At 38.8% G+C, this 21984-nt stretch overlaps 2 protein-coding genes across 2 annotated transcripts; both read left to right on the top strand.

Annotated features, from left to right (window-relative positions):
- Window positions 1–13497: 13497 nt before the first annotated feature.
- Window positions 13498–14517, top strand: LOC6620090 (farnesol dehydrogenase). The gene is made up of 2 exons (XM_002044268.2): window positions 13498–14093; window positions 14204–14517. The coding sequence occupies exons 1-2, from the start codon at window positions 13518–13520 to the stop codon at window positions 14369–14371; spliced, it is 744 nt and encodes a 247-aa protein (XP_002044304.2). The 5' UTR covers window positions 13498–13517; the 3' UTR covers window positions 14372–14517.
- Window positions 14518–18519: 4002 nt separating this feature from the next.
- LOC6620089 (farnesol dehydrogenase) lies at window positions 18520–20681 on the top strand. Its single transcript, XM_002044267.2, has 2 exons — window positions 18520–19228; window positions 20439–20681. Exons 1-2 carry the CDS (start codon window positions 18653–18655, stop codon window positions 20604–20606), a joined length of 744 nt encoding a protein of 247 aa, XP_002044303.1. The 5' UTR covers window positions 18520–18652; the 3' UTR covers window positions 20607–20681.
- The last annotated feature ends 1303 nt before the right edge of the window (window positions 20682–21984 follow it).

Genomic DNA, 21984 nt, shown 5'->3' on the forward strand with positions numbered 1-21984 from the left:
TGATAAGATTATGCAAAAATATCGAAAAATGGTTCAAAAATATGGGCGTGGCAAAAAGGTTGTTTTTTTGGCAATTTTGGATTCGGGGTGGGACGCAGATAGCCTCGGTGCTGATGAACGCGAACTATGCGACAGCGTTCCTAAAATAGGGCACTTTAACCGTTGGATGGTCAAGGTGTCGCATAACCCAGGACGTCCGGCCCACGAGATGCTACAAGTGTCTGTGCTACGGATATTGAGCAGCGACCTGTGCGTGGCACAAGGCATTTTATTCTAATGCCTTTGGTATACATATACATAAAAATTCTTGATAGTAACAAGATTCAAGATCTAGATTAGCTTTTTGTGACCAAAATACTAAATTTTAAGACTTTATTGTTGCATACAAGAAATTTAAAAAAAAAATCCCGTACTGGAATCGGCAAAAGTATGTAAAAAGTAGAAACGGTCGTATTTTAAAACATGTTTTAATTGCATATATTATATATTTTTATCAATATGCCAAAAATTGGCCACCATCAGAGTTCCAGACATCGGATAGTTGAAGAACTATACTGTTCTCTTCTGTCTTCGAAATTATTAATAGAATTACAAAACTAAAAAAATGTACGAAAGAGATATTAATTTTTAGTAGAAATTTGATGATACATTTTTATTTAATTCTTGGACAAACAATACCATCATTGTATATTTTTGGCGTTCCTAATTTATGTAAAATTTAATTCATTTTTGTTGTTCTTTTTTTGAATGTATGTGAAGAAATAGTAATCTGAATTTTTCGTATTTCATTCAGTATCATCTATATATATAAAAACCTCGTGTTACAGTTTTCGTTGCCTCCGAAACCCCTCCGAAACGGCTTGACCGATTTTGATGAAATTTTTTTGTGCTTATCCAACATCTATTTTTCATCCCCCTAAATATTAGGGGTAGTCCACCCCTAATTTTTTTATTCTTTATACAACATTTTTAATTTCTATCTTTTTATGATATAACATAGACCAATATATACAATCCACAATTTGGACCCTTCTACGATTGACCCTTATTTTTGAATATCCATTTTAGTAAATTAATCAATTTTTCTTTCCGGTCAAAAACTGATCAATCGTCATTTAATTAGTTATATCCGCCAGATGTCTACAGGTGTCTGACCCAGTAAACAGCACGGAGTAGGGATGAGAACAAAGCCGGTCTCCTTTCTTGCTCACTCCCTACACAATTGTCGGCCATCATTACTGTTTAAGCATCAAGTGTAATAGTAACGTTGACAATTATTTTTTAGCTATCTCAGTGTAATTTAATTTAATTTTTTTTTTAAATGTAATTGAACAATTAAGATTATAAGATCATTTGAAAATTTTTTCCATAAAACCTATATATTTGATATCAAATATATAAACAAATGAAAACAAATTATTTCAAAACTGATTGGATGCAAGGATGCAAGGGCGTCGCCAGGGTGGGCAGCTGATGATCAGCAATTCAATTCTGGATTCAAAATCGGCACCGGGTGGATCTGGCAAAACTTTCGTTATTTCGCTAATTCTTGCTGAAATACGATCAAATGATGGCGTCGCATTGGCATCATCGGGCATTGCAGCAACTTGATTGGATGGAGGTAGAACAGCTCATTCAGTATTTAAGCTGCCACTAAATAGTCAGAATAACCATGACGCAGTATGCATCATTAAGAAACAATCGTCAATGGCCACTGTGCTGAAACGGGTTTCTCTACCCACTTTCTATGCATGACTCCCAATTATCTAGCTTTCGTTTTTAATTTTTTAGTATTAGACAATTCAATTAACTTCAATTCGAATCGCTATAACAACAAGCGAGGGCTGCTATAATTTATAAATATTAATACCAATAATAACAATGGGAAACAGAAAGATATAAAGTAAAAAAGGGTAATTACAATTTTAATAGGTATATAGTGCCGTATTCACATAATTAGCACTGTACAAAGAAATAGGAATATACTGAGTGGCAAAACACACTCCACTCATTTATACAATCAATATCCTAAGCGGACGATCTCGCTCCAGAAATAATGTAAGCAAAAGGGCAGTATAAGAAAGATTTTTGTCACTAACATTTAGTCTCAAGCTGATATCCGAATAAATAAGTTAAATGAAAACCTTCGTCAAATATTTCTTCTCAGCGTTGTACTCAGTCAACTGACGGGACATTTATTTGATTAAATAAACATATATTAAAACTATTTTACTATATTACAAAATATGTTTACTATGTGTAAAAAAATTCATATTTTGTTTTTCAAAGTGTATACCTACAAATTTATTTTCTTAATATACTAAAAATTCCATTTTGTTAAACCAATTATAATTAATTAAACACTTGCAAAGATGAAAATAAATCGCTTAATTATAAATTTAATCATCATAATGTGTGCAAAAGAAAAGTAATAATAATAAACACCAGCGGACTTACAAAAATTCTAGGAAACTTATTAACTAGTATAGCATATCCTAATAATATTTTTTTGTTGGTTAGCTATTTTCTACAAATTAATTTTTCTTTTAATATTATATTCATGGTCATAATCAAATATAATTTTTCGCAGTGTATGAAAAACTGAGAGGGTGTGCGGTATAGTCTAATGGCTCTCAAACTGCATGCAGTTAGAGAAACTTTCGCTATTTTCTATATGTCTTCTATTTAGTTCTTTTTTTAACATTGTTTTTAACTTTTCCATCTACGTGCGCATCTCTCCATTTCTCAATTTTTTTAAAAGTGTTGTTTTAAATCGATTGTTTTTTATTTTTAAATCATTTAACTAGTCATTAAATTTTCTTCTTACCGATTTAACTTCTTTCTTTTCTTTCGTTTTACTTTACATTATTACTTTGTTTTTGATTTCTGTGATTTCACATTTGCAATTATAATTTCTTTTAGATTTTAGATCCGTATTCAGATATAAAAAAATAGATATAAAAAAATGTACGACGATTTCTAATTAAGAGCAGATCAGAAGGCCCTCATTTCGGCCAACGTTCGACAATGGGAAAAATTCAAAGATCGCGGTGGAACTATTAATTAAGACCTTAGTGGCTTGATCCAAGTTATTGTTGTTGTTGTGTTGATATGTATTGCGGCACAAATGGGGGATGGCTTTGGGGGCCAACTTGAGACAGGTGACCACCTCTCGGTGACTAGCCACTAAGGTTGGGGTTGATTAATTGAGCGGCAGCCTCCACTCTACAGATGCACGGCGATAGTATTAGCCGTGATGGCATAAACTGGGTGCCTAGACGAGGGAAAGCCAAATTGATCATACATATAAAAATAAATACGGCACCCAAATTTAAAAGAAAATTGTTTAAGGTAGATTCCACCGTGATTTCGGTAGCAACAGGTAATCACATAATCGGTGGAGGTTAGAATCAAATCTCGCCGAACTTTTTCTTACATTCCCGGCGCACTTTAAGAGTTATGAAAATAATGGGAAATAAGAATAATAATAATATTTATATTAGATAGCGTTTAAATCATGCGCACTACACCCATTTGTACCATTATGTACCATTTGTAGTAAACATTAATTCAGTCAGCATCCAAGCCCACAGCAATGCTACATTAATTCCACGGTAAGGAAAATGAACCAAAATAGACTTATTCTAAAGTTTTTATAAGCCAATTATTCGTAAGCCCTGAAACAAATGAAAAATCATAAATGTAACTATGTTTAATTTAAAAATGTATATTTCTTTATGCGGAGTGAAAGTGGTCAATTGCCGATCGAAAAAGAACGGGCAGTCGATTTTTTCCTTTCCGAACCTCATTCAAGGCACCTAATAGCCCGTATTTCCGCCTTGCTCCTCAAACAAACTTAGTGTCCTTATGAAAAATATACATGCATACGTATCTAAAAGCGAAAGATCATCAGCTACATATAAAGGTTGTCTTCACATGTATTTATTCTTATACCCGTGTCGCGAAGAGTAAAAAGCCATGCTAAATAATCTGTTGGCAAAGCTAATTTGTTTCGTTTTACTGATTTTAATGTAGATGCGTATAAATGTATGTAGGTATGTATGTTCTTACATAAGTTAAGCATCACGGGGCTTCTTGTATTATTTCTTTATAATTTGACACACCACATCCAGACTGATTGCAGTTTTTGGTTGCATGTTGAAGCCATTTATCATTTGCTTATATCCAGGTTGAGGTACTCGGAGTGCCAAGACCGGGACTTCTATAATCAGCGCACACATGTCCAGAGCGCAGATTTTGCCTGGATTCCTCATAAAATATTATGTTCAGCTTTTACACTGTGTTGTGTTATTCCAAATGTCAAATGGCAATGGCTGACGTGACTGAGTGCAACATGGCAAAGGGCACTAGTGAATAAATTCGTTATCTGTAAACCACTCAAGTGGTTCAATCTGTATTACTCTCTCCTAGTTCCTAGCACCTGTTTCGGCCTGAAGTTGTTCGTATTGATTCAGCCCTCGGACACGTGAGGAAAAGCAAAAGGCAGTCAGCAAATTGATAGTTCAAACAGTCAGTTACTTTGCACTGGAAGATAACTCTCAACACACGACGTTTTCTAAAAATCTCATATATTTACATGGTTATATTTAAAAGAACTTACACAAATGCATTGCGAGCCGGATTTCTACAAAATTTTAGGGACACCAGAAGATTAAAACTTTACGGCAGGCTAACTTGTTATACCCGTTATTCGAGGGTATGCTAGATTCGTTGAAAACTATGAAACAGGTAGAAGGAAGCGTTTCCAATCGTATAAAGTATATACATATGTACATATATTTTTCGAGATCCCAGGAACTATACAAGCTAGAAGGTAATGACTAAGCATACAGATTCCAGAGACAAAGACCCAGCAAGTTTGTTGACCCATGTTGTCACGCCCACTCTAAAGCGCCCAAAACTGCAACGCCCACACTTTTGAACCATTTTTCGAAATTTTTTCATAATTTTATTAGTCTTGATTAATCTATTAATCTATCGATTTGCCAAAAACCTTCTTCTCACGTCTACTCCGAGGTGTTCGATGGTCATTTGACCATTTTTCCCTCACGTCTAGAGTTACGCTGCCCACATATGTACGTGCCGCAATATGAATCAATAAATGAGCTGAATAAGTGACGCATGCTACAGATCTAATCAGCTTGTTTGTGAATATAAGATCTGGGCTTTTAGAGAGGGCAACAATGTCAATGGGTGAGTTATTAAAGCACAAAAAATATACCCACGTTCTTACTCAGTAGAATGCGGGCATGGAATGAGAAGGAATAAAAACAAAATCCTCCATTTTAAATCGGACTCGGAGGAATCCTGGACTGCGGCCAAATCGTAGCTACGGAAGAAGCCATCATAAGCCGAAACTGGAAAGGATATCCGGGCCCAGTTGGCAACTACTGGACTATAACTAATTACTGAGTCCGCCAAAGGAATATTAATTTCGATAAGCATTAAAATTGAATCAATCATTTAGTTTTCGCGTGAGAGTAGAACACAAAGTTTCTGCATACCTTGGGACATTAATGCAGGCGGTGGATTGTTTGCAATTTTAGCCGGGTTATAGGTGGTCATAACAGCCAAAACGCCAAGTGGTTGCCGTCCTTGCAGAGAGTTAGTTGCCACACACGCACCTGGATGACTGCCATTTCGACCAGAAAACAGAAGCAAAACCAGCTTAAAAAGCCGATGGAACACAAGAGCATGGATGGAGAGAGCAAGGGGTCGGAATTCCCGCCAGCTGCTTACATAATTAAACAGAGGGATGTTGGGAAGTGGAAAGCCCAAGACAAATTGGCATAATGAAAACAGCTGGTGACGCCTTCAAGGGTCAGGCCAAATGCAAATTTCGCATGTTTCCCTGCAAATTTCACTTGTCGCCTGCTGGTCCTTCAGTTTTGGGACTCCGCATTTCACAATACGCATTCCAATTGCTTTTTTCCAATTTGAATATCAGGCACTCGTTTTTCAAAAGGACACCGCATATGCCACGGCTGCATAAATTTCCGGCACTCTTCTGTGGCCGGAGACAAGGACACCGCCATCTTCCCGGAGATCGAATTAGCATAGAAAACTTTGAATTATGAACAGCGACAGCCGGAGCAGCAGAAGATGCAACAAGGAGCACAAGAGAACAGGAAAGCCGAAAACGAAAGGATCGATCGAGACCAGGAGCCCCAGCTGCAGATGTTCCAAAATGCACCCTGGGATGCCGCCAACAATAGAGTCTCCCAAACCATCATGTTTGTTAACAAGCAAGAAATAATTAGATAACAAATTGAAGTGGCAAGGCTGAATTGGAGGTCGCGTGACTCCTGATATGATACCAGCCTAAATGACGGTAAGCTAGTTTAAAAATAATTATTGGCGTTCAATCAATTGATTTCAGCTAAATGGTAAAGTCAAAGAAACCTCGTTTAGATAGCAAAAGTCACAATTTCTCATAGGTGCTGAAAAGGTTGCCGTCGGCTGAGGCGCCCCATGGACCCACTGTTCTCCACGACCACCACCATTTGACCACCACCGATTGATTGCACAACCCACACGGCTCGCTGCAACAGCATGGGTCGGACTCAGAAAAGTCCATTTGGTTTTCCAATATTCACGTGCATATGCACATGCTCGGCATTGAACTCTGACCATTGGCTCGGCGGTATGTAGGAGATACGGCGATGTTGGACACCGCACATTTCGTACTCCGGACTAGACACTTCGGTTGAGGGGCGCATCCTGTCGAGTCTAATGCGACTAATAGATCCATGTTTGCCGAAAACTTTAAGGCACCCACTCCGCCTCGTTTGCTCCCTGCTTCTCGGCAAATACGTAATCAGTAAAATCTGTATGCGTATTCTTTTTGCGTTCTCCACCCTCAGTCGTCTAGAGTCGGCAAATAAACTGCGCTGTGAGATGGCGCTTTTCCTCCAAATACTTGAAATACGTTGCTCAATTTCCATAAACACGTGAGCAAATAGCACGTGTGTCTGTGGGGCTGGAGTTGCGAGAAATCACGGCTCAAACATACAAACATTCATATGGTTTTTCCCAGCTCGAAAACTTATTTGATTTGAAAATATAAGGTGTAGTTATTTAGTTTCTGCATTTGCGGAGTATGTATATTTTGTAATATTAATAATTTAATGGATCGAACAATTTTTTTAGCTTTCTTCGAAATTATTATCAACTATTCAATTCGGTGTAACAAAAAGTGTGTGTGCAATCCTAGCCATTTTTTGTGCATAACTAACTATTTCCGAAATTTGCTTGCGAATGTGGCACACCCTGATAGAACCCCCATGGAACTTTTCAGCCCTTCGCCTCTGCCCACCCTTTTTCGAAGCTCCCGCTCTGTTTGAGTTTCTGTAAAATACGCCTTAAATTGATTTTTATTTATATTTCAAGGGGGAACTTTTGAGCAGCTGTCGACCTTGTTGTTTTTCTTGTTCTCCGTTTTGTTTTTGTTGGCCTGGTTTGCAGCTGCGACAGACTTGTGAATTCGAATTCGTCAATATTTCATTACCATACATACAACCATACAACTTCGATTTAGCTATTGAGTCGGATTTTGAGAACGCATTCCAAAAAATTTCCAACTAATTTTGTCACTGCATTGCAGCTTGCTAACATTACTAAAATAATGCGTACGAAAATAAAGTATGAACGCTATGGTTTCAGCCACAATTAGATACCCATTACTGTGGGGAAGAAATGTCCAAATATCAATAGAAATTGACTAAATCAATAGTCAAATATTAATAAGAATGGTAAAATAAGTTAGAAGTCGTGTGACTCAAAATGGTTTGAGCGTATCAACGGAATACGAGTAACGGGTATGATAACAAAAATGCACAATCACAACTACTGGAACGAATATTTACTTAGATTACTAGAGGTATAGTTAAACACAGATTATTATAGTATAACTATGAGTTTATTATTAATGTTCATACATGAAACGTCCGTAGTGCGCGTGGTTGCATTGAGAAAAAAATGTGAGTGACTCAAGCAGTGAATGGTGAATGGATCATACAATTCTTATGCTAAAGATATAAACAAGTTATCGTTTAATCCGTTCAAAAAAACTCGATGTCCTCGTTTGCCTAGCTTAGATAGTATGTTAAATCTGTCAAATTCAAAGAAAAAAAGAATTCCCTGGACAATTCAGCAAGCATCAGCGCAATAAATTCGCTCTCTTAAGCGACGGGTTGCCCGACAAAACAGGAAACAAAGAAACAAGAACGAAGATCTCGAAATGGTAATTGAAGACAGCGCCACTGATTCTGCTAAGCCCCCACCTATCATTCTGTCTGACGTCAATGATATAAGTGAAATGCTAGCCTATCTCAAATTTAAAATTAAAAGAGAACTTTACTATTATAAGACTCAACGTAATGGACACGTACGGGTTAAAGGTATTGAAGAATTCAGAAAATTAGTCAAAAACAAACAACTGATTATGTGAAGTACCACACATACCAGCTTAAGGGAGACAGAGCATTTAGAGTTGTTATTAAGCACTTGCATTTTTCTACAAATTTGAATAATATTTAAAGTGATGTAGGGTCAAAAGGTCATGCTGTTAGAAACATAAGTAATATTAAAAGCCGTGCGACCAAAACGCCACTGAACATGTTCCATGTAGATATAAAAACCAAGACATACTTGTATATAATGTAAAACACATAGGTAACGCTATTGTCACTATAGAGCCAGCCCGCAAAACCAATGAAATCGTTCAATGCTATCGCTGCCAGGAATTCGGACATCCTAAATCATATTGTGCAAAACGTACCGCTGTGTAAAATGCTCTTCTCGACACCCAAGCAGCATCTGCCCGAAAAATACAGAACAACCAGCAAAATGTGCCAGCTACAAAGGGTGTAGAATTTACCAGGAACTCTTGTCAAAAAAATCAGCAACCAATCGAAAATCCCTGAATAGCAATAGAGACCAGAGTAAAAATGATTGAGGAATCCAGCAATCGTTTGCTCCGCCTAACAAACCAACATATAGCCGACAAAGTAAAGATTATCAATCTTATGCCAAAATTGCTGCAGAAAATGGCAAAACAAACACACAGAGAATAGAGCAACTATTAGAAAAACAGTCTGAACTTACTAATAATTCACTCAACATGATAATGTTACTTGTAAACAAATTATGCAAGTAAATCTTAACCTAGGAATATGGAATGCCAATGGGCTTTCTAACCATGCAAATGAAATATCCATCTTTATAAAAACGAATGAAATTGACATTATGTTAACTTCCGAGTCACACTTCACCAGCAAATCATATATCAAGGTTGTTGGATATGATATAATTAGAGCTGACCACCGTCGGGCAGAGCTCTTGGTGGCGCAACTATTTTAATTAAACAAGGCCTAAAATTTCAAATTATGGACAGCATTAGAGAAAATGCTATGTAGGCTCTCACGGTCAATATATAAATGTATCTGTAACAGCAATTTATCTTCCCCCAAGATTTGCTCTCAAAGAAGCAGATTTTAAGAAGATTTTTAAAAACTTGCACCCAGTTTATAGTAGGAGGCGACTTCAATGCTTTTTTTTTTTTTTTTTTTTGAATACTAATTCTATTTATTAAGGTTTCAAAAGGAATCGTTCAGTAATTCCTCTGTACATAACCTAATGTGTGATAAAGATAAATGAGACCAATTGGTATCTTAATTATAAAGTACAAAAGAAAGAAAAATCTAGTCTAGTTATCAATTACTTAAAATGAAATATGTTATATTATCCTCCGGGTAAGGAGATCGCTGGGGTGTACCCTCTTCAGTCTTCGGAGGGAGATGGGATCAGCTAGGATAGTTGCTAGTCGGTTCGGGTGGGCCATAAGCCTGTCGGCATAACGGCTGCTGTGGAAATTAATCTGATCCCCAAGAAGGGTAACTTTCAGATCTCTTTCGATGACCATGTTCGTCACGTACCTGGGGAGCCCAGATGCGTGACGTGCAGCGCTCGACTGGACCACATGGAGCCTATTAAGCTGGGATTTGGCAGCAGTTCCCCACACCTGGATGGCATAACTCCACGTTGGAGCGAGAATGGCTTTGATTAAAAGAGCCTTAGAGCTCATTTGAAGTTTGCTGGAGTGGAAGAGCCAGTCGAGCTTTTTTAGCTTCGCCAGTGACTTAGATTTGACCGACGTGATGTGGGCCCTCCAGGTCAGTCTCCGATCTAGATGAACTCCTAGGTAGCAGTGCGATCTAGGGCTTCCATCGAAGGTCAGATCTGTGCAGGTTCCGGGTCGCAGGGAAAAAGTTACACAGGCTGACTTTGAGGAGTTAATGGCCACATTCCATTTGGCAGTCCATTTTTCGATTGCGTGCAGCCATTCCTGGACTGCGTTGGAGGCAGTTTGCAGTGAAGGATGAGACGCCAGCATGGCAGTGGCATCGGCGAAAGTGGCCAGGAGCAGCTGAGCCGGGGGGACTTCAGCGTTGTTTGCGGGAGATGGCATGTCAGCAGTGTACAGGGTGTATAGAAAGGGCCCAAGAACACTTCCCTGTGGAACTCCTGCGTGAATCTCTTCCAGGCTGGATCGAGCATCACGCACTGCAACGTCGAAGGTCCGATTAGAGATGAACGATCTCAGGATGGCATAGTAGGGAGCAGGAAGGAGAGCTTTCATCTTGTATAGAAGGCCCTCATGCCACACCTTGTCAAACGCTTGCTTCACGTCTAGAAAGACACCGACCGTGTAGAGTTTGTGCTCGAAGCCATGCGTCACCTGGTTTACCAGTCGATGTATTTGTTCAGGGCAGCCGTGGGACTTCCTGAAACCAAATTGGTGTGGAGGTATGTGGTTCACTACTTGCGGCAGTTCCATCAGGCGGGCTAAGAGTATTCTCTCAAAAATCTTAGAGAATGTTGATAGCAGGCTGATTGGGCGATATGCATCGATCTGAGTTGGCGGCTTTCCGGCTTTAGGTATCATGATGATACGTGCTCGCTTCCATTGCCTTGGAAAGTGCCCTAGCCTTAGCATGGCATTAAAAATTTTTACTAAGGCTAGGACTCCTTTGCGTGGCAGAGACTTCGCTGCACGGTTGTCGATGCTATCGTAACCAGGGGTTTTCTTGATTTGTAGCGCCTTCAGCTGCATCATGACTTCCTTCGGTGTGGTATGCCTAATGGGGCGAGCCGGTACAGTCGGAGCGTCCAGAAAATTATTGATTTCTACGCGGTTTGAGTCGTCTGTTAGGTTAAAGGGCAAGAAGGTGGAGGTCTGGTGCAAAGCAAACGCCCTCGCTTTTTCATCGTCCGTCTTGAGCCAGAGGCCACTTTGACTAAGCACCCCTGGTGGGGCTCCAGATTGACAAATCCGAAGGGAAGTGAACTGTACAAATGCATAGTAAACAACAGCATAACAACACTTTCAAACGGCAAGCCTGCATTCTGGCCTACTGATAGTAGAAAGATATCAGACTTAATAGACTTCGTAGCATACTTTGAAATCCCACAATCGCACATGCGAATAATGGAAAGTTTTGATCTAAGCTCAGACCATTCTCCAATAATAGTGACATACAGTACAGTAGCTCATATATTGACAAAACCATACAAAGTAATTTCTGCAAACACCGATATCAATGCGTTTAAAAGTTATCTGGAAACAGCTATCAGCCTGAATATCTCGCTAATATCGGAAGGTAGATACCTTTCTCGAGTCACCCTGCCAAATTAGCTTACCCATTCGTAAAATCAGTTATTAATGAAGTTTCATCAGAAATGAAATGGCTGAAAAGTAAAAAGGCTCCAGGTTCGGACAAAATAGATGGCATAACCTTGAAAAATCTACCACCAAAGTGTATACGATTTCTTACGTTCATATTTAATGCGATCTTAAGAGTTGACCACTTCCCAAGCCAATGGAAATGATGATCCTTAAACCAAACAAGGCAGAAAATGAAGTGACATCGTTCCGTCCCATTAGTTTGTTGTCAATATTTTCTAACGTATTTGAAAAAATACTTTTAAAGAGAATGTTGCCAATCCTGGACGAATTCGCTATCATACCGGAACACCAGTTTGGATTCAGAAGGGGCCACGGAACTCCTGAGCAATGTCACAGGATTATAGATGAAAGTTTGTCAGCATTTGAGAGCAAAATATACTGCACTGCAACATTTCTTGACGTTCAACAAGCGTTTGATGGAGTCTGCCATGACGGCTTATTATTTAAAATCAAAAAGAGGTTACCTGGTTACTACCATATTTTTTATTATTAAAGTCATACTTAACCAGTAGACACTTTTATGTGCAACAAAAAAATGAAACGCCCTTGCACTTTATAAAAGCTGGAGTCCCACAAGGAAGCGTCTTAGGACCTGTCTAATACACCCTGTACACATTTAAAAAGTGAATATGACCTGGTTGCTTGGCCGAAATTCTGCAACCACTCTGGAAAATAAAGTCCGTTGATATAAAGCTATACTAAAGCCCGTGGGACTTATGGCATACAGCTCTGTGGTACTGCCAGTAACTCAAATATTGAGATTCTACAACGCTACCAATAAAATATATTAAGACAAATTGGTAATGCTCCATTTTATATTTCAAATGCATGTATCCATAATGACTTAGGAATCCCTTATGTTAAAGATACTAAGACTAAGAACACATGAAAATAACTTAGCCTTAAGTTTGGCAAATAATAATAACAGCGTCAGAAGACTTAAAAGATTTCACGTGCTAGATCTCCTAGCCGGGTATTAATTAGTAAAACATGTTATGCATAGAGTATGTAGTAGGGATTAATGGATAACTCTCTGTGCCTCTGTTAATCTAGGAATAATTATAAAATTACCTTATTGTCATACTTTTTTAGGACAGATTGTAAATAAAAAGAGAGAAAAAAAATGCTTAAAGCGAGAGTTTTGGGCGTTTTGTGGCGTGTCAATGTTTTGCAACAAATTTGCCTGCTTGCTTAATAGTGTAGTCCATACTTATTTACCTTACATTTAAAAAAAAGTCAAAACATGTGAGAGCCATAATGACAAACGCACCGATATATACCGCCTTGGTCCTTATGATGTACATATATGTATGCACACTTGATATAAAGTTTCTCAATTAATTTAGTAAAAGCCTTTACTCTACGAGTGACGAGCATAGAAATTTGCTAAGTGATCCAAGCATTTGGGTTGAAATGCGGTTTAACTTGATCTGATACGATATGGTTGCGTTTCAATCTGCGGTTTGGCGGTAATTGAATAAGTCATACACATGAAGAACACAAGCACTGTATGGAAACAATGAAATCACAATAAAAATTTTAATTTTTTACCGACATAATGCTTGAAGTTTTAACGTTAAATAATGATGATTTTTAAATTGATTATAGAAGTAATGAATTTTAATTTTAATGTATTAGGCTTTAGGTCCACTCTTCGCTCTGTGTGGAGATATAGACTGAGCACCCTCAATCCGAAGCTGTCTATTGACTCAGATACGTGGGAGGTTTTATTTGACGCACAGTCGCCGGCATGGAACGTTGGCATAACTGCGTAGCAGTGGTGACCGGAGCCAGTTCGGGAATCGGAGCGGAAATCGCCCGAAAGCTGGTCTCCGCTGGCGTCATGGTGGTTGCCCTGGCCCGTCGACTGGACCGCTTGGAGCAACTGCGCGAGAAGCTGCCGGAGGATCCACGATCTCGATTGCGTATCATGCAGTGCGACGTCTCGGATGTGTCATCCGTAAACGCTGTATTCGACGCGGTGCTGGGGGATCTGGGCGGCGTGGACATTCTTATCAATAACGCCGGGAAACTGTCTGGTGGCCAGCTGCTGACCATGTCGGTAGACACTGTGCAGCAGGTGCTGCAGACGAATGTTATGGGCGTGGTCTACTGCACCCAGCGCGCCTTTGAATCGATGAGGCAGCGCCAGTCCATGGGTCATGTGGTGCTCATTAACAGCATTGTGGGTCACTACATCTTCAATCCCCTGCCCGGCAGCCAGCAGGAACTCAACGTGTACCCGGCCACCAAGCATGCGATCACCGCTCTTACCGAGCTCTTTCGGCAGGAGATGCGAGAATTCAAGACCAAAGTCAAGGTCACGGTGAGTATGGTTTAATGAATGCACTACAAATGAATCCGGAAGTTATTATTCACAATCGAATTATGGCCAAAAGTGGCTAGACAGGCATTCTAATCTACACTATTTTACAGAGCATTAGTCCGGGATTGGTAAACACAGAACTAGTGCCTTTGGACTACAAAAGGCTTCCTATGCTACAGGCGGAGGATGTGGCAAGTGCCATCATGTATGTTCTGTCGACGCCTCCACATGTCCAGGTGCACGAGCTGACCATCAAGCCCTTGGGCGAACCCTTTTAGGACACCCCTGCATTGCTCCACTTTGACTACTAAATATTTAACTATGCTGTGCACGTCTTTGCCCTTGGTTTCCTAGCTGAATTATTCGCGGATTGAAATAAACAGAAATAAAATAGACGGATCCAATGTCTGAAATATCTTTGAAATATATTGTGACAAGTTCTGACGATAATCGGGAAAATTGCACCATATTACAAACATTTTAATTTAATTAATTAATTTATTTGTGCTTTATCCCTTATATATATATGTACATTTCATTAAAGCTAATGGTATAATTAGGTATTTACAGTGTTTAGCTAAGGCTTTCATCTGAAATATTTATTAATTATGTCTAGTTGACCTGTTTTTAGTTTTTTGTATAACAATATTTATTATTTATTAAGGAAAACAAGGGAGAAGAAAAACCTTAATTGACTTACAACTAACTTAAAAAACTAAGACTTGAAACAAAAGATTGTTAATATTGTATTTTTTGTTGAACTTTTTGTACACCTACTTTTATATGCAGGTACTTAGTGTTTGTGTAATAAGGTAAGTTCATTATTAATTTTAACAGCTTGTTTTGGCATATTTGAAGTTTTTTGATATGAGTTTGAGCACATCTACCCCAAACAGGTGACCCATACATTAATATTGGATTAAAAATTGTTTTAAAAATTATGATCTTATTGGATATTGATAATTTAGATTTACGATTTATTAGAGGGTACAGTGTGCAAATAATTTTATTAACTTTCATAATTGTGTTGTTGATGTGGTATTTAAATGTTAGTTTTTTATCAAAAATTATACCCAAATATCGAATGTTGTCAACCCATTGTATTGGAGAGTCTAGTATTCGCAACTGTCTATCAGGAAGATAACGAGGTTTCCTTCTTTTTGTAAAAAATATAGCATTCGTTTTATTAGGGTTAATTTTAATTTTCCATTTTTTGTAATATATGTCTAATTCATTTAAGTAACTCTGCATGGATTGATTTATCTCGCTGTACGAGAAACCAGCACTGTAGACAGCGGCGTCGTCAGCAAACAGTGAAAGTACACAGTTTGTAGCTTGTGGAATATCGTGTGTAAAAATATTAAACAATGTAGGTCCTAAGACAGAACCCTGTGGCACACCTGCATTTAAAATTCGTCTAGCAGATTGACTACTGTCCAAATTAACGCTAAAGTATCGATGTGTCAAAAAATTTTGAACTATTTTAATGAGGTATATGGGAGTTCCAATCATCTTTAGTTTGTGCAACAGTCCGTCATGCCATACAGTATCAAATGCAGCCTCAATATCAAGTGTAACCAGCCCTACAGATTGTTTGGATTGGATACTTTCTTTAATATAATTTCTTAGTTTTAAGGTCGGCAGTATGGTATTTTGACCATTTCTAAAACCATACTGTACCGTTGGTAGTGTGTTGTGTATGTCCAAAAATTTCACCAATCTCAATTTAATTAATTTTTCCAGAATCTTGGACAAACCGCTTAATAGGCTTATTGGTCGGTAGCTTTCAGGGTTATCAGGAGGTTTTCCTGGTTTGAGAATTGGAACTATTTTTGCTATCTTCCAATCCCGTGGGAAATAGCCTGCCTGAAGACAGTGATTGGCAATGTTAACAATATGATTAATGGCGCTTGTAGGAAGGTTTTTCAAGGATATATTAGGTATTCCATCAATTCCAGGAGATTTTCTAGTATGGAGAGCTTTTACAATTGAAAAAACCTCTGGATAAGTGACTCTACAAATTTCTGCGATGTTGTTTGGGGTTTCAGCTATAGATTGTAAAGATATTTTGACTTGGTCAATTGTATTTTGGTTTGAATATGAATGTGTCAGATTATGCTTCAGTTGAAAGACATCAGCAAGAATATTCGCTTTTTCTTTTCCAGAAGCGTATATTTCATCAGCTTTACTTAGACACGGAACAATTTGTTTTCTTTTTTTAATTGCTTTGGTTATATTCCAAAAGGGTTTGCTGCATTTATCCAGCTTTTGAAGTTTATTGTTCCATTTTGCATTATTATAAATGAAAAGCTCTTTTCGTATGATGTAATTTAAATGATCACATCTTGATTTTAATAATGGATGACGTGACCTAAACCATTGTCTTTGGATAATATTTCTTGTTTTAAATAATTCAGTTATATGTACAGGGAGTGTAAGCTTGGAGTGATGTATAGGTTTATGAGGGACTGCTTTAAGAAAGGCATAATTGATTACTCTAGTGAAAGAGCCGATTAAATTATCAATATCCAAAGTCGATATCTGTGAGCAGTTGACAACCACCTCTTCAACCATCAGCCTTTCATTTATAATTCTCTTAAAAAGCGCCCAATTTGCCCTTCCCAAAATCGGATATGTTTTTACATTGCGCATAAAATTTGTAGAGTATTTAATAACCACTGGTAGGTGATCAGAGGAAAGCTCTTGCATTACTGCTGGATTAGCCAGCTGGTTAGGGATATTAGTGAGGCATAGGTCCAATGTTGATGCTTTTGCTTTATGGTTATGCGGAATATATGTGGGTTGCGTAGGGTACAAAATACTGAATTTTCCCAGATCTGAAAGTTCATTGAGAATTTTGCCCCAACCATTGGCTCGGGTACACTTCCATGCTCTGTGGCGCGAGTTGAAGTCCCCGCAAATTAGAAAATTTCCATTTATTTGTGAGATCTTAAGGAGATCAGATCTATACAAACTTTTTAAATGATTATGGTCCCAAGATAAATCACATGAACTAGGAATACATTTTGAAGTATTTCCAGCAAAGTAAATAGAGTAAATTTTTAGACTGGAATTAGAGTCAGTGTTGATTTGTATACCTACATTTTCAATAACATGACTTTTAATGCAGGGTATTTGTTCATGTATCAATGTGTTACTAACTGCAATGGCAACGCCGCCTCCCCTACTTTCCTTCCTGTCATTTCTGTATATAGTGTATTCGGGTATATTAAAACGGTCACTATGAGTCAGCCACGTTTCATTTATAAGTGCTATGTGAATGTGATTATTTTCTAAGAACTTGATCAGTTCTATACGTTTGTTTCTAACGGCACGAGCATTCCATGCCATAATATTCAAATTATCAATAAAATTATTTGTTTGTGTAAACATACTTAATCGCTAACTGAGAAATTACTTGAAATTGCTCTCCCTTATTGGAGCATTCATTAAGTCTTGTTATTAATTCAGACAAAAGAGAATTTATCTCTTCACATGAAAAGAGATTAGTTTCATTTGTGATATTTGCTTTGGGATTAGGCAAAGTATGAATATTGGTGAGTGCATTACTATAGCTACCAAAGTTGAGTTGTTGCACTCTCTTAGTTTGAGTAGGCAATGAGATCTGGGGTTGATTTCCAAAGAGAGCAGATGGAGCGATGTGTTGCTTAGAATTCCTCATTCCATGAGCTTCCAAGTTATTTCTTCCAATGCGTTGTGATGAGCGTTTGGAAAGTAAATTGAGATAAGAAATTCGGCATGGGCATGTCAGTTCTGTCGATGGATGGTCGCCTTTACAGTTAGCGCATTTTTTGTTGTTTACGTCCATACATACGGCAGTCTGGTGTGATCCAGCACAATGGGCACATGATGTTTTAACTGAACAATTATTTGATCCATGTCCAAATAGCTGGCAATTGTAGCATTGAGTAATTTTATTCTGCAATTTCACTTTATACTCCCAGCGTACTTTAGTGTTACAAACATTTTGTGTATTAAAAGAAAGAAGTGAAACACTTTTGATGCCGCACAAAGTGCATCCGCAGAACTTGGAGATGGCTTGACTATTTGATTTCAAAAAAATCATGTTAGGTTAATAATGTGAATTGAAATTATTATTTCCATACGCGTCCCTCTGGGTTATCTATGCGCCTGTTATATGTATAAACATTTTGGCATTTCTTTGATTGGGATATATGTATATACGTTTAGCTTCTTATAACCAGGTTATTTCAAATCGACTATTACATTTGCGACCCGCTATAGTCTTAATTACCCCGTAAAATGCGCCATAGATGCGCGTATTCACTTAATTATTCAGCTCACGTGTGAACTGCGCGCTTGGGACGGTCGGTGTTAAATATTTTATTATCATTTGCAAGCAATATGTGCCGATATGTGGGGTATAAAAGTGGATGCGCGGGTGCCATCTGCAGTCAGTTGCGAAATAGAATTGCCTGGGAGCTGGCCTGGAAGAATACTTACTAACAGCCAAAATACTCAAAGAGAACCTTGCTTGGGACGCACAGCAATCGTAATACTCGTCGAGAATCTTAAGGATGGAACGCTGGCATGATCGCGTGGCGGTGGTCACGGGTGCCAGTTCCGGGATAGGAGCTGCAGTGGCACGCCAATTGGTGAGTGCAGGGGTCATTGTTGTGGGTCTGGCCCGGCGGGTCGACCGCATGGAGGTCATGAAGGAACAACTGCCGCCGGAGCTGCAGGGCCGCCTGCATGCCATCCACTGCGATGTCGGAGATCTGGACTCGGTGACGGCTGCCTTTGACTGGATCGAAGAGCAGCTCGGCGGCTGTGACATCCTGGTGAACAACGCGGGATGCCTGAACCCCGGACAACTTCTCACCCTGGAGCTGGAGCAGCTGCAGCAGGTCCTGAACGTGAACTTGATGGGCGTAGTTATCTGCACCCGCCGCGCCTTTCGCTCAATGCAGCAACGTGAGGTGGATGGCCATGTGGTGCTCATTAACAGCCTAACGGGCCGTAACATCATCAATCCACCTGGTGACGAGCTGCAGGTGCTTAACATGTATCCGCTTACCAAGCACGGGGTTACGGCCCTGCTGGAAGTTCTGCGACAGGAGCTGCGCGGATTCAAGACTAAGATTAAGGTCACAGTAAGTGCACAAAAGGATCAAACTTGTTAGCCTTTAGCGGTCAATTTGTGAGACGTAATTGTTATATCTCTCTGTCCTTCCGTCTGTCCGAATGTCTGTTAAAACCTTAAGTTTTGTTTTGCAAATGTAAGAAATTTTCTACACCAATTTTGACGCCTACAAGCGTAGTGCTTAGCGCCACTTCTTTAAAGAATTGCGAGCAAATATTCTAACCGACGCTAGGAGCTCGTGTGCAATCACGGAAACAGTCAGTGTTGCGCACTTATCTAATTCCTGGTCACATTTGGCTGATTATTTTGCATGACCGAAAACGGGAAGGTACTTAAATTAGGAGGAACTCTCGTTATGGCTATTTCAAAATTTACATAATTGGCGCAGCTATCGATACATCCATTTTGAGCACACTACAGTGTGCACTATGTAGGTAGACTATAAACGTTAAATTTTGGGATCTAAACTGCCATGCTAAGAAACAAAGGCAAAGGGGTGAATGTTGTTTAATAATAATAGTTAATAGTTCATAGTTAATAGTTCATACAAATAATAATGGTGATTTTACTTGCAGCTATAGCCATAGCCATAGCGAATTTTATTCTCGGTCAAATAGTATACATATATATATTTTTGATCACGATCACAGTCATGTCCGCCCGTATTAACGTCGAGATTTCAGATACTATAAGAGCTAGTTGAGATTAAGCATGCAGATTCCAGAGTAATAGACGTCGCGGAAGTTTGTTTAGTAATGTTGCCATGTCCACTCTAACGCCCACTTTTAAACAATTTTTAAGTTTTTTCATATTCTTTTTTCATATTTCTATATTCTCATATCTATCGATATCGCAGAAAAATTATTAAATTTCGTGTTCGCATTCCCACTAGCTGAGTAATGGGTATCTGATAGTCGGGAACTCGACTATAGCATTCTCTCATGTTTAATTTGTTATCATTTTACCGGTATCTGATAGTCGGGGAACTCGATATTTTGATCTGAAAAAATTTGTTATCAGTGAATTTGGTGGTGTAAAGTTTAAATTTAATGATTAACAAATTTTTATAAGGTTGTGCTATTAAAAAAAATTCCTTGAATAGATTATTTGTACGTATAAGTATATGTACATAAGTCGAATGACTAACGGGTATCAACTAAGAAAGTAAACTCTTTTTTAACCAACAAGTCTACAAGTTGTTTATCTCCTGTTTTGTCTAGAGCATCACTCCAGGTGTGACCGATACGGAGATTCTGCCCGCCGGCTACGGTATTTTGCCGATGCTAAAACCGGATGACATCGCCGCGGGCATCATGTACGCGCTTGGCACACCCGCACATGTCCAGGTGCACGAGCTGACCATTAAGCCGTTAGGAGAGCCCTTCTAAGTACGTCCCGGAATGTCATTACGATGATGATAAAAATGTCGTGCGCAGCCAATAAAGTGACTGAAATTGCGTATATTTTTTAGAAATATCATGCGTTGGGCGGACTGTGTCACTTGAAAACTGTGAATGACAAAAAATATGAAGATGCAAGCATTAGCGTGGCAAGTCCTGTAGCAACAACACGTCAAACAACAGGGATGTGGCTTACTGTAGCAAGGGGGTGGGGTTGATGTTTGCAACAGGTGACGCCACATCAGCCACTGCAACAAAAACGCCTCTGTCCATATTGAAAGCGTATGCGTTTGACATAAAATGTAGTATAGTAGCGTCGGAGTTTTCGGAGTTTTATTTTGTTACACTAGACCATATCAATGACAATCCCAAAAACTGTGCGTGTGGCCCTGCCCCTTATATTTAATTAACTAATTTGCGTATTCTTTAATTTCGCATGCATCTTCCAGTCCAAGGAAAATTAATCATTTCGAGGTAGTGACTGCATATTATATTACTTTACGAATAAAATTACCGAGAAATTAATAAAAACAAGAGAATGCTATAGTCGACTTCCGCTACTATCAGATACCCGTTACTCAGCTAGTGGAAATGCTAACGCGAAATTTCATAATTTTTCTGAGGTATCGATAGATATTGGGGAATAAAGTGAGAAAAAATATTCAAAAATGACAACATGGGTCAACAAACTTGCTGGGTCTTTGTCTCTGGAATCTGTATGCTTAGTCATTACCTTCTAGCTTGTATAGTTCCTGGGATCTCGAAAAATATATGTACATATGTATATACTTTATACGATTGGAAACGCTTCCTTCCACCTGTTTCATAGTTTTCAACGAATCTAGCATAACCTTTTACTTCTCGAATAACGGGTATAAAAAGTTAGCCTGCCGTAAAACTTTAATCTTCTGGTGTCCCTAAAATTTTGTAGAACTCATGCTCGCAATGCATTTGTATAAGTTCTTTTAAATATAATCATACCATTTGGAACTTTATGCAAATATAAAAGATTATTGGAAAAAGCCGTGTGCTCGGAGACACGTTGTGAGCACTGTTGCTGCCAGCCCGGCACAATATATTATCGGGATCTTCGCGGACTTCAAAGGATCTTTCGACGTGGAGTGGAATGTCGTGATGAGACGACTCATCGACTCCGGCTGCCGAGAAGCCAGCTTGTGGAGAAGCGTCTTCTCTGGCAGGAGTGCAAGCTTAGTCAGCAGGTATGGTGATGTGACTGTTCGGGTAACACGAGGTTGCCCTCAGGCATCCATCAGAGTTCCATTTATTTGGTGCCGTATGGTGCGGATTGTGAAGACTGGCAACACGTGTTATGCGATTGCCTCCTATATGCGGATTTGCGAGACCT

Source organism: Drosophila sechellia, chromosome X, assembly GCF_004382195.2.
Source record: "Drosophila sechellia strain sech25 chromosome X, ASM438219v1, whole genome shotgun sequence".
NCBI classification, from domain to species: Eukaryota; Metazoa; Arthropoda; class Insecta; order Diptera; family Drosophilidae; genus Drosophila; species Drosophila sechellia.